The sequence below is a fragment of the Pelobates fuscus genome, chromosome 5, assembly GCF_036172605.1.
Source record: "Pelobates fuscus isolate aPelFus1 chromosome 5, aPelFus1.pri, whole genome shotgun sequence".
NCBI classification, from domain to species: domain Eukaryota; kingdom Metazoa; phylum Chordata; class Amphibia; order Anura; family Pelobatidae; genus Pelobates; species Pelobates fuscus.
In genome coordinates, this window is record NC_086321.1 from 376,562,167 (window position 1) to 376,584,647 (window position 22,481).

At 41.7% G+C, this 22,481-nt stretch overlaps 1 protein-coding gene across 1 annotated transcript in view; it reads right to left on the reverse strand.

The window, feature by feature from the left end:
- Positions 1 to 16,964: 16,964 nt before the first annotated feature.
- LGALS3BP (galectin 3 binding protein) overlaps positions 16,965 to 22,481 on the reverse strand; it is a 45,750-nt gene continuing 40,233 nt past the window's right edge. Inside the window, exons 8-12 of the mRNA XM_063456660.1 lie at positions 21,645 to 21,807; positions 20,584 to 20,775; positions 20,363 to 20,503; positions 18,427 to 18,688; positions 16,965 to 18,152 (exon numbers count right to left, since the gene is read on the reverse strand). Of these exons, the coding sequence (XP_063312730.1) occupies positions 17,162 to 18,152; positions 18,427 to 18,688; positions 20,363 to 20,503; positions 20,584 to 20,775; positions 21,645 to 21,807 (1,749 nt within the window). The 3' untranslated portion in view covers positions 16,965 to 17,161. The remainder of the gene's footprint in view (positions 18,153 to 18,426; positions 18,689 to 20,362; positions 20,504 to 20,583; positions 20,776 to 21,644; positions 21,808 to 22,481) is intronic.

Sequence of the window (22,481 nt, forward strand, 5' to 3'; positions counted from 1 at the left end):
AGTCACATTACTGGGAGTATTATTGCTGTGGAGCTCTGTTATACACTCAGACACATTACTGGGAGTATTATTGCTGTGGAGCTCTGTTATACACTCTGACACATTACTGGGAGTATTATTGCTGTGGAGCTCTGTTATACACTCAGACACATTACTGGGAGTATTATTGCTGTGGAGCTCTGTTATACACTCAGACACATTACTGGGAGTATTATTACTGTGGAGCTCTGTTATACACTCAGACACATTACTGGGAGTATTATTGCTGTGGAGCTCTGTTATACACTCAGACACATTACTGGGAGTATTATTGCTGTGGGGCTCTGTTATACACTCAGACACATTACTGGGAGTATTATTGCTGTGGAGCTCTGTTATACACTCAGTCACATTACTGGGAGTATTATTGTTGTGGAGCTCTGTTATACACTCAGACACATTACTGGGAGTATTATTGCTGTGGGGCTCTGTTATACACTCAGACACATTACTGGGAGTGTTATTGCTGTGGAGCTCTGTTATACACTCAGACACATTACTGGGAGTATTATTGCTGTGGAGCTCTGTTATACACTCAGACACATTACTGGGAGTATTATTGCTGTGGAGCTCTGTTATACACTCAGACACATTACTGGGAGTATTATTGCTGTGGAGCTCTGTTATACACTCAGACACATTACTGGGAGTATTATTCCTGTGGAGCTCTGTTATACACTCAGACACATTACTGGGAGTATTATTGCTGTGGAGCTCTGTTATACACTCAGACACATTACTGGGAGTATTATTGCTGTGGAGCTCTGTTATACACTCAGACACATTACTGGGAGTATTATTGCTGCGGAGCTCTGTTATACACTCAGACACATTACTGGGAGTATTATTGTTGTGGGGCTCTGTTATACACTCAGACACATTACTGGGAGTATTATTACTGTGGAGCTCTGTTATACACTCAATCACATTACTGGGAGTATTATTGCTGTGGAGCTCTGTTATACACTCAGACACATTACTGGGAGTATTATTGCTGTGGAGCTCTGTTATACACTCAGACACATTACTGGGAGTATTATTGCTGCGGAGCTCTGTTATACACTCAGACACATTACTGGGAGTATTATTGTTGTGGGGCTCTGTTATACACTCAGACACATTACTGGGAGTATTATTACTGTGGAGCTCTGTTATACACTCAGACACATTACTGGGAGTATTATTGCTGTGGAGCTCTGTTATACACTCAGTCACATTACTGGGAGTATTATTGCTGTGGAGCTCTGTTATACACTCAGTCACATTACTGGGAGTATTATTGCTGTGGAGCTCTGTTATACACTCAGACACATTACTGGGAGTATTTTTGCTGTGGAGCTCTGTTATACACTCAGACACATTACTGGGAGTATTATTGCTGTGGAGCTCTGTTATACACTCTGACACATTACTGGGAGTATTATTGCTGTGGAGCTCTGTTATACCATCAGACACATTACTGGGAGTATTATTGCTGTGGAGCTCTGTTATACACTCAGACACATTACTGGGAGTATTATTGCTGTGGAGCTCTGTTATACACTCAGACACATTACTGGGAGTATTATTGCTGTGGAGCTCTGTTATACACTCAGACACATTACTGGGAGTATTATTCCTGTGGAGCTCTGTTATACACTCAGACACATTACTGGGAGTATTATTGCTGTGGAGCTCTGTTATACACTCAGACACATTACTGGGAGTATTATTGCTGTGGAGCTCTGTTATACATTCAGACACATTACTGGGAGTATTATTGCTGTGGAGCTCTGTTATACATTCAGACACATTACTGGGAGTATTATTGCTGTGGAGCTCTGTTATACACTCAGACACATTACTGGGAGTATTATTGCTGTGGAGCTCTGTTATACACTCAGACACATTACTGGGAGTATTATTGCTGTGGAGCTCTGTTATACACACAGACACATTACTGGGAGTATTATTGCTGTGGAGCTCTGTTATACACTCAGACACATTACTGGGAGTATTATTGCTGTGGAGCTCTGTTATACACTCAGACACATTACTGGGAGTATTATTGCTGCGGAGCTCTGTTATACACTCAGACACATTACTGGGAGTATTATTGCTGCGGAGCTCTGTTATACGCGCAGACACATTACTGGGAGTATTATTGCTGTGGGGCTCTGTTATACGCGCAGACACATTACTGAGAGTATTATTGCTGTGGAGCTCTGTTATACGCGCAGACACATTACTGAGAGTATTATTGCTGTGGAGCTCTGTTATACGCGCAGACACATTACTGAGAGTATTATTGCTGTGGAGCTCTGTTATACGCGCAGACACATTACTGAGAGTATTATTGCTGTGGAGCTCTGTTATACGCGCAGACACATTACTGGGAGTATTATTGCTGTGGGGCTCTGTTATACACTCAGACACATTACTGGGAGTATTATTGCTGTGGAGCTCTGTTATACGCGCAGACACATTACTGAGAGTATTATTGCTGTGGAGCTCTGTTATACGCGCAGACACATTACTGGGAGTATTATTGTTGTGGGGCTCTGTTATACACTCAGACACATTACTGGGAGTATTATTACTGTGGAGCTCTGTTATACACTCAGACACATTACTGGGAGTATTATTGCTGTGGAGCTCTGTTATACACTCAGTCACATTACTGGGAGTATTATTGCTGTGGAGCTCTGTTATACACTCAGACACATTACTGGGAGTATTATTGCTGTGGAGCTCTGTTATACACTCTGACACATTACTGGGAGTATTATTGCTGTGGAGCTCTGTTATACCATCAGACACATTACTGGGAGTATTATTGCTGTGGAGCTCTGTTATACACTCAGACACATTACTGGGAGTATTATTGCTGTGGAGCTCTGTTATACACTCAGACACATTACTGGGAGTATTATTACTGTGGAGCTCTGTTATACACTCAGACACATTACTGGGAGTATTATTGCTGTGGAGCTCTGTTATACACTCAGACACATTACTGGGAGTATTATTGCTGTGGGGCTCTGTTATACACTCAGACACATTACTGGGAGTATTATTGCTGTGGAGCTCTGTTATACACTCAGTCACATTACTGGGAGTATTATTGTTGTGGAGCTCTGTTATACACTCAGACACATTACTGGGAGTATTATTGCTGTGGGGCTCTGTTATACACTCAGACACATTACTGGGAGTGTTATTGCTGTGGAGCTCTGTTATACACTCAGACACATTACTGGGAGTATTATTGCTGTGGAGCTCTGTTATACACTCAGACACATTACTGGGAGTATTATTGCTGTGGAGCTCTGTTATACACTCAGACACATTACTGGGAGTATTATTGCTGTGGAGCTCTGTTATACACTCAGACACATTACTGGGAGTATTATTCCTGTGGAGCTCTGTTATACACTCAGACACATTACTGGGAGTATTATTGCTGTGGAGCTCTGTTATACACTCAGACACATTACTGGGAGTATTATTGCTGTGGAGCTCTGTTATACACTCAGACACATTACTGGGAGTATTATTGCTGCGGAGCTCTGTTATACACTCAGACACATTACTGGGAGTATTATTGTTGTGGGGCTCTGTTATACACTCAGACACATTACTGGGAGTATTATTACTGTGGAGCTCTGTTATACACTCAATCACATTACTGGGAGTATTATTGCTGTGGAGCTCTGTTATACACTCAGACACATTACTGGGAGTATTATTGCTGTGGAGCTCTGTTATACACTCAGACACATTACTGGGAGTATTATTGCTGCGGAGCTCTGTTATACACTCAGACACATTACTGGGAGTATTATTGTTGTGGGGCTCTGTTATACACTCAGACACATTACTGGGAGTATTATTACTGTGGAGCTCTGTTATACACTCAGACACATTACTGGGAGTATTATTGCTGTGGAGCTCTGTTATACACTCAGTCACATTACTGGGAGTATTATTGCTGTGGAGCTCTGTTATACACTCAGTCACATTACTGGGAGTATTATTGCTGTGGAGCTCTGTTATACACTCAGACACATTACTGGGAGTATTTTTGCTGTGGAGCTCTGTTATACACTCAGACACATTACTGGGAGTATTATTGCTGTGGAGCTCTGTTATACACTCTGACACATTACTGGGAGTATTATTGCTGTGGAGCTCTGTTATACCATCAGACACATTACTGGGAGTATTATTGCTGTGGAGCTCTGTTATACACTCAGACACATTACTGGGAGTATTATTGCTGTGGAGCTCTGTTATACACTCAGACACATTACTGGGAGTATTATTGCTGTGGAGCTCTGTTATACACTCAGACACATTACTGGGAGTATTATTACTGTGGAGCTCTGTTATACACTCAGACACATTACTGGGAGTATTATTGCTGTGGAGCTCTGTTATACACTCAGACACATTACTGGGAGTATTATTGCTGTGGGGCTCTGTTATACACTCAGACACATTACTGGGAGTATTATTGCTGTGGAGCTCTGTTATACACTCAGTCACATTACTGGGAGTATTATTGTTGTGGAGCTCTGTTATACACTCAGACACATTACTGGGAGTATTATTGCTGTGGGGCTCTGTTATACACTCAGACACATTACTGGGAGTGTTATTGCTGTGGAGCTCTGTTATACACTCAGACACATTACTGGGAGTATTATTGCTGTGGAGCTCTGTTATACACTCAGACACATTACTGGGAGTATTATTGCTGTGGAGCTCTGTTATACACTCAGACACATTACTGGGAGTATTATTGCTGTGGAGCTCTGTTATACACTCAGACACATTACTGGGAGTATTATTCCTGTGGAGCTCTGTTATACACTCAGACACATTACTGGGAGTATTATTGCTGTGGAGCTCTGTTATACACTCAGACACATTACTGGGAGTATTATTGCTGTGGAGCTCTGTTATACATTCAGACACATTACTGGGAGTATTATTGCTGTGGAGCTCTGTTATACATTCAGACACATTACTGGGAGTATTATTGCTGTGGAGCTCTGTTATACACTCAGACACATTACTGGGAGTATTATTGCTGTGGAGCTCTGTTATACACTCAGACACATTACTGGGAGTATTATTGCTGTGGAGCTCTGTTATACACACAGACACATTACTGGGAGTATTATTGCTGTGGAGCTCTGTTATACACTCAGACACATTACTGGGAGTATTATTGCTATGGAGCTCTGTTATACACTCAGACACATTACTGGGAGTATTATTGCTGCGGAGCTCTGTTATACACTCAGACACATTACTGGGAGTATTATTGCTGCGGAGCTCTGTTATACGCGCAGACACATTACTGGGAGTATTATTGCTGTGGGGCTCTGTTATACGCGCAGACACATTACTGAGAGTATTATTGCTGTGGAGCTCTGTTATACGCGCAGACACATTACTGAGAGTATTATTGCTGTGGAGCTCTGTTATACGCGCAGACACATTACTGAGAGTATTATTGCTGTGGAGCTCTGTTATACGCGCAGACACATTACTGAGAGTATTATTGCTGTGGAGCTCTGTTATACGCGCAGACACATTACTGGGAGTATTATTGCTGTGGGGCTCTGTTATACACTCAGACACATTACTGGGAGTATTATTGCTGTGGAGCTCTGTTATACGCGCAGACACATTACTGAGAGTATTATTGCTGTGGAGCTCTGTTATACGCGCAGACACATTACTGGGAGTATTATTGCTGTGGGGCTCTGTTATACACTCAGACACATTACTGGGAGTATTATTGCTGTGGAGCTCTGTTATACACACAGACACATTACTGGGAGTATTATTGCTGTGGAGCTCTGTTATACACTCAGACACATTACTGGGAGTATTATTGCTGTGGAGCTCTGTTATACACTCAGACACATTACTGGGAGTATTATTGCTGCGGAGCTCTGTTATACACTCAGACACATTACTGGGAGTATTATTGTTGTGGGGCTCTGTTATACACTCAGACACATTACTGGGAGTATTATTACTGTGGAGCTCTGTTATACACTCAGACACATTACTGGGAGTAGTATTGCTGTGGAGCTCTGTTATACACTCAGACACATTACTGGGAGTATTATTGCTGTGGAGCTCTGTTATACACTCAGACACATTACTGGGAGTATTATTGCTGCGGAGCTCTGTTATACACTCAGACACATTACTGGGAGTATTATTGTTGTGGGGCTCTGTTATACACTCAGACACATTACTGGGAGTATTATTACTGTGGAGCTCTGTTATACACTCAGACACATTACTGGGAGTATTATTGCTGTGGAGCTCTGTTATACACTCAGTCACATTACTGGGAGTATTATTGCTGTGGAGCTCTGTTATACACTCAGTCACATTACTGGGAGTATTATTGCTGTGGAGCTCTGTTATACACTCAGACACATTACTGGGAGTATTATTGCTGTGGAGCTCTGTTATACACTCAGACACATTACTGGGAGTATTATTGCTGTGGAGCTCTGTTATACACTCTGACACATTACTGGGAGTATTATTGCTGTGGAGCTCTGTTATACCATCAGACACATTACTGGGAGTATTATTGCTGTGGAGCTCTGTTATACACTCAGACACATTACTGGGAGTATTATTGCTGTGGAGCTCTGTTATACACTCAGACACATTACTGGGAGTATTATTACTGTGGAGCTCTGTTATACACTCAGACACATTACTGGGAGTATTATTGCTGTGGAGCTCTGTTATACACTCAGACACATTACTGGGAGTATTATTGCTGTGGGGCTCTGTTATACACTCAGACACATTACTGGGAGTATTATTGCTGTGGAGCTCTGTTATACACTCAGTCACATTACTGGGAGTATTATTGTTGTGGAGCTCTGTTATACACTCAGACACATTACTGGGAGTATTATTGCTGTGGGGCTCTGTTATACACTCAGACACATTACTGGGAGTGTTATTGCTGTGGAGCTCTGTTATACACTCAGACACATTACTGGGAGTATTATTGCTGTGGAGCTCTGTTATACACTCAGACACATTACTGGGAGTATTATTGCTGTGGAGCTCTGTTATACACTCAGACACATTACTGGGAGTATTATTGCTGTGGAGCTCTGTTATACACTCAGACACATTACTGGGAGTATTATTCCTGTGGAGCTCTGTTATACACTCAGACACATTACTGGGAGTATTATTGCTGTGGAGCTCTGTTATACACTCAGACACATTACTGGGAGTATTATTGCTGTGGAGCTCTGTTATACATTCAGACACATTACTGGGAGTATTATTGCTGTGGAGCTCTGTTATACATTCAGACACATTACTGGGAGTATTATTGCTGTGGAGCTCTGTTATACACTCAGACACATTACTGGGAGTATTATTGCTGTGGAGCTCTGTTATACACTCAGACACATTACTGGGAGTATTATTGCTGTTTAGCTCTGTTATACATTCAGACACATTACTGGGAGTATTATTGCTGTGGAGCTCTGTTATACACTCAGACACATTACTGGGAGTATTATTGCTGTGGAGCTCTGTTATACATTCAGACACATTACTGGGAGTATTATTACTGTGGAGCTCTGTTATACACTCAGACACATTACTGGGAGTACTATTACTGTGGAGCTCTGTTATACACTCAGACACATTACTGGGAGTATTATTTCTGTGGAGCTCTGTTATACATTCAGACACATTACTGGGAGTATTATTGCTGTGGTGCTCTGTTATACACTCAGACACATTACTGGGAGTATTATTGCTGTGGAGCTCTGTTATACACTCTGATACATTACTGGGAGTATTATTGCTGTGGAGCTCTGTTATACACCCAGACACATTACTGGGAGTATTATTGCTGTGGGGCTCTGTTATACACTCAGACACATTACTGGGAGTATTATTGCTGTGGAGCTCTGTTATACACTCAGACACATTACTGGGAGTATTATTACTGTGGAGCTCTGTTATACACTCACACACATTACTGGGAGTATTATTGCTGTGGAGCTCTGTTATACACTCAGACACATTACTGGGAGTATTATTGCTGTGGGGCTCTGTTATACACTCAGACACATTACTGGGAGTATTATTGCTGTGGGGCTCTGTTATACACTCAGACACATTACTGGGAGTATTATTGCTGTGGAGCTCTGTTATACATTCAGACACATTACTGGGAGTATTATTACTGTGGAGCTCTGTTATACACTCACACACATTACTGGGAGTATTATTGCTGTGGAGCTCTGTTATACACTCAGACACATTACTGGGAGTATTATTGCTGTGGGGCTCTGTTATACACTCAGACACATTACTGGGAGTATTATTGCTGTGGGGCTCTGTTATACACTCAGACACATTACTGGGAGTATTATTGCTGTGGAGCTCTGTTATACACTCAGACACATTACTGGGAGTATTATTACTGTGGAGCTCTGTTATACACTCAGACACATTACTGGGAGTATTATTGCTGTGGAGTTCTGTTATACACACTCAGACACATTACTGGGAGTATTATTGCCGTGGGGCTCTGTTATACACTCAGACACATTACTGGGAGTATTATTGCCGTGGGGCTCTGTTATACACTCAGACACATTACTGGGAGTATTATTGCTGTGGAGCTCTGTTATACACTCAGACACATTACTGGGAGTATTATTACTGTGGAGCTCTGTTATACACTCAGACACATTACTGGGAGTATTATTGCCGTGGGGCTCTGTTATACACTCAGACACATTACTGGGAGTATTATTGCTGTGGGGCTCTGTTATACACTCAGACACATTACTGGGAGTATTATTGCTGTGGAGCTCTGTTATACACTCAGACACATTACTGGGAGTATTATTGCTATGGGGCTCTGTTATACACTCAGACACATTACTGGGAGTATTATTACTGTGGAGCTCTGTTATACACTCAGACACATTACTGGCAGTATTATTGCTGTGGAGCTCTGTTATACACTCAGACACATTACTGGGAGTATTATTGCTGTGGAGCTCTGTTATACACTCAGACACATTACTGGGAGTATTATTGCTGTGGAGCTCTGTTATACACTCAGACACATTACTGGGAGCATTATTGCTGTGGAGCTCTGTTATACATGCAGACACATTACTGGGAGTATTATTGCCGTGGGGCTCTGTTATACACTCAGACATATTACTGGGAGTATTATTACTGTGGAGCTCTGTTATACACTCAGACACCTTACTGGGAGTATTATTACTGTGGAGCTCTGTTATACACTCAGACACATTACTGGGAGTATTATTGCTGTGGAGCTCTGTTATACACTCAGACACATTACTGGGAGCATTATTGCTGTGGAGCTCTGTTATACACGCAGACACATTACTGGGAGTATTATTGCCGTGGGGCTCTGTTATACACTCAGACATATTACTGGGAGTATTATTGCTGTGGAGCTCTGTTATACACTCAGACACATTACTGGGAGTATTATTGCCGTGGGGCTCTGTTATACACTCAGACATATTACTGGGAGTATTATTGCTGTGGAGCTCTGTTATACACTCAGACACATTACTGGGAGTATTATTACTGTGGAGCTCTGTTATACACTAAGACACATTACTGGGAGTATTATTGCTGTGGAGCTCTGTTATACATTCAGACACATTACTGGGAGTATTATTACTGTGGAGTTCTGGTGTACACTCAGACACATTACTGGGAGTATTATTACTGTGGAGCTCTGTTATACACTCAGACACATTACTGGGAGTATTATTGCTGTGGAGCTCTGTTATACACTCAGACACATTACTGGGAGTATTATTGCTGTGGAGCTCTGTTATACACTCAGACACATTACTGGGAGTATTATTGCTGTGAAGCTCTGTTATACCCTCAGACACATTACTGGGAGGATTATTGCTGTGGAGCTCTGTTATACACTCAGACACATTACTGGGAGTATTATTGCTGTGGGGCTCTGTTATACACTCAGACACATTACTGGGAGTATTATTACTGTGGAGCTCTGTTATACACTCAGACACATTACTGGGAGTATTATTGCTGTGGAGCTTTTAGAAAAGAGGGACTTTCCCTCCTACATAGGGACACTTGGGAGATATGCTTATCAGATGGCTACAGATACTGCACACATTTCCAAATCACCAACCCTGTGTAATGGTATTTCTAGCTAAGTGCTGTCCTCTAGTGGCTCATGTTTGCAATTACATGTATTGAAATCTGTTGCTCTAAGTAAGAAGTAGTCACTGGTTTTTCATAACAGAGAAGCAAATTAAATAAATTTATGATCCTGCAAAAAATATTCACTTCTGTATCACGCAATACTTGAGACTGCAATCATGGTCTAAACACCTGGTTTTATACACTCACTTAGAGCGCACAGACAAGCTGGTATCCTGCGTTGGGATACTCGGGATTACATTGTCAATTCCTTTGCAATTGTCCACTAACTACTGGTTTAATTAATAACTCCGACACTAAATAAAACCCAAGAATTAGCAAAACTGGGATAATTTGAAAGAAATTTTTTTATCAAAATGAATTTGTTGTTTTTCCAGGAGATTCCTGCAGCTGGCTCTCTTTAAGGGGTTAAACCATTTGAGAGCAGTTTAACCGTGTGTTCCAGCTCTGAATCTCCCTGTCTCTGCCATTCCATTTTCTAAAAATCTCTAAACCGGAAGACTCGCTCAGACGCTCTCAGCCAATCAGTTAATCCCCATTCATAAAACTGACTTGGAAAATGTGCGTTTCTTTTTCATTCGAGAACAGTTTAGCCCCATATGGTGAGCCAGTGCTAGGGACTTCCTTGCACCATAACAACTTAATTTCAATAATACCTAAACTGTTCCTTTAAAAGAAAACTTTAGTGTCAGGAATACAAACCTGCATTCCTAAAAATATAGTGTGCCTCTGCCCCCATGACCCTATCCCCCACCGCAATGAAAGAGATAAAAACCCTTTAACCACTTACCTGTTTCCACCGGCGTGGTCGCTTGGCGCTAATTGCGTATAGTGATTGTCTGGAATACAGCAACTAAAGACAGTCTTAACCCTGCAATGTAAACATTGCAATTTCTCTAAAAATATTTGACGTTGCGGGGTTAAGGGGACAGGGACACTGCACCCAGAGATGGTCTGGGTGCCTATAGTCAGGGGTGTATTTACCACAAGGCAAACAAGGCATTTGCCTAGGGCGGCACTTTCAGGAGGGGTGCCAAAAATGCCACCCCAAGCTCCCAGACAAATGCCTTGTTTGCCTCGTGTTCTGGGGCTGTCCACCTTACAGTGTCTGTGAGTGAGAATGGGTGTGCCTGTGAGTGTGTGTCAGTGTGCGTATGTCATTTTATGTGTATCTGAGAGTGTGTGCCTGTCAGTGAGTGGGTGTGTCAGTGTGTGTCTGTCAGTGAAAGTGTGTGTTGGTTAAACAGTGTGTGCCATTGACTGTATGTGTGTTTGCCAATGACTGTGTATCTGTCAGTGAGTGTATATCAGTGCATTTATCAATGAGGGTATGTGTCTGTCAGTCAAAAAAATGGCAGTAACACAAATTGGGGGAGCAAATTTAGATTTTGGGGGTGCCCGAATTTAGTCTTGCCTAGGGCAGCACAAATCCAAAATACACCACTGCCTATAGTGTCGCTTTAAATTTGAAATTCAAGAGTGAAGATTCAAGAGAGACATTTGTCTCAACTAAAGCCTATTTCTTGCGTAAGTAACAAAATAAAAGCATGCTTTTCAGTGTTAGTTATTGTTTTGAATAAAGTATTTCAAGTTATCTGTTGGGTATTTTAGTTTACAACGTCTCAGACGGAAGAAGTGAGAGATCTTTTTAAAGATAAAAAAAAAATATTACAGCGGACCGACTTCTTCTTCCAGTCACGCTATCTGCAACGTGAAAGGAAACCGCAATAATTTGTTTTTTCTGCACCTCGAAATGTTCAAACTGGAGGAAAAAATAGGTGGAGTCCTCATTTATTAATGCTGCAATATATATATATATGTTTAAATTAGAGGGAGATGGTTAAATCATACCCCCCCACAGAAACCCAGATAGCCTGAAATGTCTCGCAGGGAATTCCGGCGAGAGTTCTACAAAAGCCCTACCACCTCGACTGTACTAGGGGTTAACAAGATATGTATAGCAGCTGTGAATATATTGCGCACTCAATATCTTATGCAGTCTCCTATTAACTAAAACTCTCTACCCTGGAACTTCTGACGTACACCAGTTATAAGATTGGTGAATTGTACTCATGACATGTTTTTGCTTGTTATTGTTGTAATACCTCTTGCTATGCTATCCAAAATAAAAAATAAAGATTGTCTAAAAAAAAAAAAAAAAAAAAAATCATACCCCCCATACCCCCCCTATGCCCCCCCTGCACAGCTGTACTGTGATTAAATTAATCAAGAACATCCTTAGATAAAGTAGTGGAGGGGGTATTGCAAAGAGTGGTAAAATACAAAACAATTTCATTGGCTAGCATTTTGTCCGGTCTTTTTTCGGCCCAGCTCTGTGACGTAGAGAAGGGTGTAGCTGCGCTGCCTATTTGCTGCCTTACATGACGATCACTAGTTAGAAACATCTTCAGTTTATGTTATTCACAAAAAGAATCTGGCACTCCTTCCAATCCAATTGATTGCCTGGTGCTTGTCAAGACAAAATACAAAAAAAAACAAAAAAAAAACACATCAGCATCGCACTCTCAGGACTTGTACAAAAAAAAACCCGTAACTTTTATTATCTTAACTTAAAAATCAACGTTTCAGTTTGATATACTCAAACTTTCATCAGGACTTGTTATATACTTATATATGTGTCTGTTACTTATTATCACTTAATATTTATTCTAATGGTTATTTACTAACATACGTAACGTGACTGAAAACATGATTCATTATTAACTGTTTTGGGAGGTTAGCAGCTAAGCAGATGGTAATCTTGAAGACAAGATACCGGGCAAACACATCCTTATTTTGGGCATATTAGAGGCAAACTAGCAGGGCCGGATAAATTGGAAGCAGCTGTGTGGAGCCGAGCTAGGATTGCTTTGTTAAACATTCTTTAAAACATTGTTTGTTAATTTAGCTACATTTTAATGCATAATCTAGCGTATCAAAGATGACAAATGGTCTAAGTTACTTTACCCGTAACAATTAGAATTCGAAAATATATCCAGGTGTTCTAGATCTTTATAGATCTTTAAATATGAATACAGCAATTCTAGCTTCTATCCAGGAGAGAATAATGTTAATTTATCCATTTTATCTGTATGTAAGCATGTAGATAGATAAGGGTGAATCGTGCATTCTGGGATAATTGTCTGGAGACATCGTAATAAAACACGTGACAAGAGGTCGAATCTCAAGAATCCTGAGATTTCAATATTTTCACCTGTTATGTGCCCTTGTGTTCTGTATCTTTTATATTACTTGTTTTTTAAGATTCCTTTAATCTCAACGGATAAACATGTCCCGGCCTGTCTGAGAGTGGTGGGAGTTACACTCCTGAGCAGCAGCTGCTATTTGAGAATATCACCATTAATTTAGCTCCTCTCTAAGAATGATATGCTGGCAGGGAAGTTGTAGAAGTGATATAACAATTGGGAAAAGGCATCATTAAAGAAACTTTGTAGGCACTATAACCACTTCATCTTATTGGAGCCGCTATAGTGCCTTTAGTCCTACCCCAAAATGTAATATTTTAATAGGTTAAAGGCTTGGAAGCACCTCCAAGCCCTTTGGGTAGCAGAGCCGGGGATTACATCCCGGCTCTCATAATATAGCATACCCTGACTGACGTCACTTGCACATGTGCAGTGCTGCCACAGTCTGTCAGTGATTCTCTATGATGGCATCATAGGCGCATCGCGGTGACTGTGTGCTTACGATCCTCAACAAACAGCATTCTGGAGGCATGGCTCTAGGAGGACATCTCTCAAGAAGGACCAGGTGGCAGTATAGAGGGGAGACTGGGCCCTGCAGAAAAAGTGTGTAAAATGATTTATTTTTATTTTTACAGTGCATGGTGGGGGGATTCATGAAACGAAATAGGGACAGGGATACCATAGCATTAGGTAAAACATATTTGTATTCCTAATGGTATATTGTTCCTTTAACCCCTTAAGGACCAAACTTCTGGAATAAAATGGAATCGTGACATGTCACACGTCATGTGTCCTTAAGGGGTTAATAGAGACAGCTGTGTCCTGTGCGTCCTAAGAGTGTAACTCCTATCAATTGTGGCAGATCAGTCATGTACCTCCCAGCACTACCATGAAATTAGGTTCCCCAAATAAAACGATAGCAGTAAGAGAGAAGACACCAATGAACTAATGTTTATAAGGGATTGTATGAGGGTGGATTTAATATTCTGCATGCCCCTATAGCTTTGTCACAGCAGCTCTATGAGAAGCCTCTGATTGGACACCGGCCCTGAATAGACTAAAAGTCTGGGGGAAATGCAGAGGGCCGTAGAGTGGTGAGAGTGGTGGGAGTTACACTCCTGAGCAGCAGCTGCTATTTGAGAATATCACCATTAATTTAGCTCCTCTCTAAGAATGATATGCTGGCAGGGAAGTTGTAGAAGTGATATAACAATTGGGAAAAGGCATCATTAAAGAAACTTTGTAGGCACTATAACCACTTCATCTTATTGGAGCCGCTATAGTGCCTTTAGTCCTACCCCAAAATGTAATATTTTAATAGGTTAAAGGCTTGGAAGCACCTCCAAGCCCTTTGGGTAGCAGAGCCGGGGATTACATCCCGGCTCTCATAATATAGCATACCCTGACTGACGTCACTTGCACATGTGCAGTGCTGCCACAGTCTGTCAGTGATTCTCTATGATGGCATCATAGGCGCATCGCGGTGACTGTGTGCTTACGATCCTCAACAAACAGCATTCTGGAGGCATGGCTCTAGGAGGACATCTCTCAAGAAGGACCAGGTGGCAGTATAGAGGGGAGACTGGGCCCTGCAGAAAAAGTGTGTAAAATGATTTATTTTTATTTTTACAGTGCATGGTGGGGGGATTCATGAAACGAAATAGGGACAGGGATACCATAGCATTAGGTAAAACATATTTGTATTCCTAATGGTATATTGTTCCTTTAACCCCTTAAGGACCAAACTTCTGGAATAAAATGGAATCGTGACATGTCACACGTCATGTGTCCTTAAGGGGTTAATAGAGACAGCTGTGTCCTGTGCGTCCTAAGAGTGTAACTCCTATCAATTGTGGCAGATCAGTCATGTACCTCCCAGCACTACCATGAAATTAGGTTCCCCAAATAAAACGATAGCAGTAAGAGAGAAGACACCAATGAACTAATGTTTATAAGGGATTGTATGAGGGTGGATTTAATATTCTGCATGCCCCTATAGCTTTGTCACAGCAGCTCTATGAGAAGCCTCTGATTGGACACCGGCCCTGAATAGACTAAAAGTCTGGGGGAAATGCAGAGGGCCGTAAAATGCTGCAGACACCAGATCTGCAGCTTTAGCAGGATATACCCATTAACCCCTGCTGGAGATGGGTTTACAGATTACAGAATGGATGTAGAAGTAAGTTACACTTGGCAAGTGATGCACAATATATTAGGAACTATAGAATATGAGTTTTTATTTCTGCATAATATTTTAATTCATTATCTACGAATTTTTTTAGAAACGCAGGTCAATTTTTTAATATTGTTTCCCTGAACTGAGCATTGACGTAGAAACAAAAGAAAGTATAATACTGTTATTCCAGACCCCATCACCAATCAATACTTTGATTTTAAACGTTTTGGATAAAGCTGCAAAAGCACACAATGAATCATTCAATGTTTCCATCATCTTTATTGAAGGAAAGAGCACAATAATGTTTTTATTACTTACTGAAACGGATACATGTCCATTCTAGAAAATTCATGTTTAACCCCTTAAGGACCAAACTTCTGGAATAAAAGGGGATCATGACGTGTCACACATGTCATGTGTCCTTAAGGGGTTAAAAAACTTTCCCAGACAAAACAAAAACGAAAAACAAGATCTTTGATTCTGGCCAGAAAGCATTGCAGGCACAACTTGGACAAAATCATCGCAGACAACCAGGAAGTGAGAGCTCCAGGAGCCTGATAGACATTTCTAAGTGGTTATCTTATGGACGTGTGATTTTTACAAACCTCTGCACTTATAAGTCAGTATCAGAGCTGTGAATGGGTGCCATGTACTCTCTGTAATTTAAACATTGCAAAGTAGTTATTATGCTTAGAGTGACCCTTTAACTCCACACACATTATATTAAATCAGCTGTGTACATACCTCCCAATTCCAGACACGTGGAATTGGGACCGGACCTCTCATATTTGGGGCAGAAAATGGCCTTAATGTCCCCAGAAAATGGACAAAGTGTTGGATGGAGAGATGTGGAACGGGACCAAAGAGGCAATATTTGTAATGTTCTCTAGCCAACTATGAGCAGAGAGACTTGATTAGCATCCAATCTGTGGTCCCTAACACAGTCCTCCAGGATTTTTACCAATTCTTTTCCACTGAGGTACTGAGAAATCCTGGAGCATCAGTGTGTCTTGAGGACTGGGATGGGAATCACTAATGAATATATAAATGATGTAGGTTTGCTCAGGTACCACGATGTTCAAGAAAAGTGAGATATCAGACTTTTTGTGTATCCTATATTGAGGGATGGGAGAGTGACAATGGCCTTCTAAACAATGCACATCAAAGAAATGGACATCTAACAAAGACCATATTGGCCAGTCAATACCTTCACAAACACAAACCTCTGAGTTTTAGTTTGAAAAATGTATGTAATTGTCAGCCCACGAGAAGAAACAGCAGACTCGAAATAAGCAATATGATAGTTCTCCAAGTCCCACCATTATTTATTGAAAAAGTGAAGAAAAAAGAAAAAAAAACAACCTAGGAAATAGAGTTCCAGGTGTCCTAAGATGTATTAAGAATATTCTTAAATACCCACGATGATCTCGCTGCAAGCCTTGGAATGGAAGATAAGATATTAAGACAATAAGCTCTCTGTGTAGTTTTAAGATGAGTAGGTGGGACGGATCACCACCATGTATGTGTTGGATCTTGAGGAGCATGGGAAGTTGGTGCCAGTGAGAGTAGCTGGGTCTAGCAACATTTGCTGCTTGAGCTCTTGTATTTCTGTGACGATTGTTCCACCACATTTCATCACTAGCATATTCTGATAGCGAATGTTAGGAGTGACATTGCTTGAGCTGAATCTGAAACCAGGAAGAGAATCGGCAGAACAAGAGAATCCATAGTTCCGGCAACTGTGTGTGTTGGTCAGATACATAACAGTCCACTGGGTCTGGGAAGATATGAACAGAGAACTGGGGTGTCTGGCTGTCCTGAAGGATCGATTACTTTGACTGTAGTACGAATTGGTTTGTGCACTTGAACTCCATGTAGAAGAGGTATAGATTCTAGGTGTGTAGGCATCTTTAGATAGGTTCATATAGCGGTTTAGGGCTTGGTAAGATAAAGTGTGGAACATTAAAGCCTGAACAAAGTGTTCCTGGAAAGTGAATTTATTCTTTTCATACATAGATACATTAAACTGGAGTTTGAGAAGCTCTTCTGGTGTCATCATTGGGAACCTTACTGTCTCAATAAGCTCTTTTGTGAGTTCTCCCTCCACTTGATTGGTAGTTATCCACTTTTGCACTGTTTCAAGTACTGCCCATTCACTCTTGATAACCAAATCTGACCTAGAAAGGATAGATCGCAGCTGGCTAAAAGTGACATCATTCCACACCTTCGACTGAGAAAACAACTCGAAATTCCAAGCAAAGTATCGTAGACACAAGTCCCGTAGTTTGGCATCAGAGCTGGACTCTGCATAGTTAAGAAGTTCAAGCTGTTTTTTGAAAGATGGATCTTCTGGGATTACGATGGAGAAGAACTGGGCAGTGTACTCCTTCAGACTGTTAACCTTGTAGGTGGAAGCTATCTGGTGGATACACTTTAAGGAGGACAATGTCACCTTAATTTTATGACTATAGAAATACCTAAATAACAGAGAAAGGACATGTTAGTACACCATAGGACTATGTAAAGAGTTACAGATAATATATAAACGGTTGTCAACCTGATTTTTATGGTACTATGGCATTTCTACACCTTAAAGGAACACTCCAAGTACCATAACCTCTACAGTGTGATGTAGTGGTTATGGTGCTAAGTGTCCATTTAAAGTTCCAAGCTGTGGAACTCCAATGCCTATGACTTTTAGAAGTGTTTTACAGTCACTAAAGTTATTGGACCCCTGCCAGAAGTCCTCACCTGATAAATATTTTTGCTTGCGATATACATTCGTTCTGAACGGTGAGCGTGAATTTGTTGCCCTCTCCTCCCAGAAGGAACTTTGCCTCCGGATTAAGTTGAAGGATGAGTCGATGAGCACAGATTTCTGTAGACACAGAAGGCTTATCTTTTCCAGCCACTGTGATAAAGTGATCACAGTTCTTCTGGCTCTCAAAAAGAACTGTCAGGGTCTCGCCGATTTCACAGGAGTTATCCAGGGTGTAAGCCGTGAAATTTCCTTCTACAAGACATTACAAAATATAACAATCAGAACAATCTTATCCTCAAAACAATTTATAATCAGTGGCAGTGTAAGTAATGCAGATTAGTAATAGTATCCAAGAATAAACTTAGGCTAGGTTCCACCAGAAATGGGTAGTTGATCATAATGTTATGCTAAGTATGGATACAGATTTATAAATAATAACTAGTATTTATATAATTCCTTTTCCCCAGTGAGACTCTAAGAACTTCTCAGTGCACTCTTTCAGAATTAACCTAATTGGCAGCTAAATAATAATAGATGTTGTTATTACCCAATTGATGGTACTCACTTATTGACCTCCGAAGGATGAAGGGCTGAGTTGAACCTGTGACTTTGTGTTTTTAATCAGGCTCTGTCAGCAAGGGATTTACAAATTGAGCTATCACACTGGTATGTGTTCTGCACCGCTGTACAATGGGTGGACTAACAAACACGAACTTGTAACCAGTCAAGATAGAGGCACAGGAACAGCGGAGTTGAGGGCCCTGCTCAATGAGCTTACATGCTAGAGGGAGTAGGGTATAGGGACACAAAAGGAGGTAAGGGGCACTGAGTCTCTGCAGTGGTGAAGCTACCCAGTGCAGAGACTCAGTTGAGTGCCCCTTACCCCTTTTTTTTCCTTCCAAAAACAGGCAGCCGGTGCACGATGGGATCACCAGCTTTTTTGGCAGCCGCTATGGCTTGTAAATAGATTGTGTTGTGTGTAAGGGAAGCTGTTTGTGTTCTTTGAGTGTTGTGTTTATAGTGAGGTTGTGTTTCATACGTGGGAGGTGACTGTGTATGACTATCTTCAGGGGGTGACTGTGATAGGGTGATTAAGGAGAGTACTGTGGCAGGGTGAGGGGGTAAGTGTGACAATGTAAGGGGTGTGATAAGGTTTGGGGGGTAAGTGCAGTAGTGGAACTATATAACTACTGTGGTCACAGGGGTCGCAACTGCGACCGGGCCCGTCACATGAGAGGGCCCAGCTGCCCTGTTTAACTCTGCTGATAAGTTCACACCCTCCCAGTAGCTCTCCAACATCTTGTGTCTGGGAAAGTTGGAGAGGAGTCCTCTATAGAGGGACGGGGTCTCAGTTCCCTCGTGCAGAAATCTCTCCAGGTTCCAGCTCACAGAGAAGTTCCTTCTCCGTTAGCTGGTTCATCACCACCTGCCGGACTCCATGCTGATGAGCGGTGGCTGGTAGAAGCACCTAAGTTCAGTGGCTGGGTGAATCTGCCCCTAGGGATTTCACTGACCTCGAGAGAGTGGTCAGTAATTTGATCAAAAGGAAGACCTGATCTGACCATACAACAGTCCTGACCTGACCATACGGAAGCCCTGATCTGACCATACGGAAGTCCTGATCTGACCATACGGAAACCCTGATCTGACCATACGGAGGCCCTGATCTGACTATACGGAAGCCCTGATCTGACCATACGGAAGTCTACAGTTGACCATGTGGAAGTCCTGATCTGACTATATGGAAGCCCTGATCTGACTATATGGAAGCCCTGATCTGACTATATGGAAGCCCTGATCTGACCATACGGAAGTACTGATCTGACTATACGGAAGCCCTAATCTGACCATATGGAAGCCATTAGAGCCAATTGTGTGTCAAACAGACAAGATGTAAAAGAAGGAAATAAGGATTTTGGAACTTACCCTCTTCTGCCGGAGAGCAAACCACACCAGCATCTTCAATGTGCTTACAGTCACTTAAACCCCAGGCTTTGAAAGCACAGTCGGCCAATGATGTCTCATTTCCAGTGCAAGCCAACTCATCGAGCATGATGGTACCCGATCCTGTGGGTAAAGCAAAGAGTGTTGGACATACCAACCCAACCTCAGCTTGGAAGAAAGGAAAGAGACTGTCCATAAATTACCTGGTGGGAACACTCCTCCCATTTCAGCTCTGATGGCCCCAGAGAACCCCAAAGCTCTGCAGACCACGGATGCCTCTTTAATGTCCCATCCATCATCGCAGACCGTTCCCCACTGTCCATCATGATACACCTCCACTCTGCCCTGGGCTGTACCGTTCCCTCCAGCCAACCTCACAGCTCCTTCGGTAATTGCTTGAAAAGAAACACAGTATTGTACTTTATATATTGTGTGTAAAAATGGGAAAAGGGGTCTGAAGGGAGTAAAAGTGTTAATAATTATTAATCAGTTACTGATTTGTTGAAGCCAAAAGGCCAAATTAATTCAGTAGGAAATGAGCCAGATAGCGGGGTAAAAAGTATTTTTGGTGTAGACAACTATCTACCAGCAGCTACATTTTAGTTACTGTTGTCCATAATGTTGTTTTTTTTTGTTATTTCAAAAAATGCCTATTTCCAATGACAATTTCTTGACAAAATAGGATTAACGCTGGCGACTGGAGCCGACATATTTCTTTTTTAACACATTTTATGGACTATACTTTTACAGTATATAAGCAAAAAACAGTAAATTCAAAATAAATACATAATTAACAAGACATTTTCAAATATCCAGTCAGCTTTGTTGCTCACTTAAAGGGACACTGAATTCCCCAATTCTTCACCTGGGATTTGTGTTTGAATGAAGGTGGTTGAAGACGAGCGCTTGCATTGTTATGTGTTTCAGCAATTGGCTAATTGTATTAACAAAATCAATCAACCCCCAAGCATTACAGAGGGCAAACGGTGGGTGTTTAGTTCTTCTTATTATTATTGGTATTTATATAGGACCAACTAATTCCGCAGCACTTTACAATATTATGAAAGGGGGGAGATTTACAATAAATGAGACAATTACACAGTGACACGGGAACAATAGATGAGGGCCCTGCTCAAACGAGCTTACAGTCTAGATTGACAGCCTGAGAATCATGGAATTTGTAGTTCTCTAAAGCTGAACTGCCAAGGGTTAACCTTGCCCCTGATCTAATGTATTAACCTAATTATTGTGAAATTCCACTTACCTGAAACCACTTTACATGTCAGAAGGGGTAAAACCAGAACGATCCATTGAAGAGGATGCATTTCTTGGGGGATTCTTGGGGGGGCAGAACCCAGACAGACGCAGATTATACAGGGGTTTAGGAATGGGTTCCAGAACCAAGACGTGCAGCAGTTACAAAGTATCTACAATGAATCTCTGTAACATCTGCATCCAGAGAGCAGGCTATTTAAAGCGAAGGATTAAAACGTATTACCCAATCAGGTACCAGCCTAATTCTCAGTTCCTCCCATCACTGGATGTTTGGTTTCGTTTCCTGAGAGTGATGAAAATGCATTATAGGCATTAGCGAAGATGCGGTTCTATGTTTATCTAAACAGAAACCTTGGTTTTACCAGGATGTCATGGTTACAGTGCCAAACTTATTCAAAGGAAGCGTGTTGGAATTTCATTGAGATTCCAGCCAAGTCAAGAGATATACTGAAACATGTATACTGAGTACGGAGTACTATGCCTTAGTATTTTTCCCAATCCTGCGGATTCTTGAGGTTCTCCATTGACCTAAGTGTTGACGTCGGCTGACATTGGCTCCTGGTGGATGACGGGCCAGGAGCTGAAAAGGATCAGCAGGAAGAAGATGGTGGCAGCAGTGAGGAACAGGTTTCAGGTAAGTATAAATTTTATTAGCCTTGGGGCTAACTGACATGCCGGTCGGGCGTGCGGCACTTCCGAGGGAGCACTTCCTCTGAGCACTCTGCTCAGCTCCCTCGCGCACCGCAGAGGGAGGCTGGGAACTGGAAGATTACGTCATATTCCGGGTCCCAGCCTCACTCTGCGGCATGTGAGGGAGCTGAGCAGA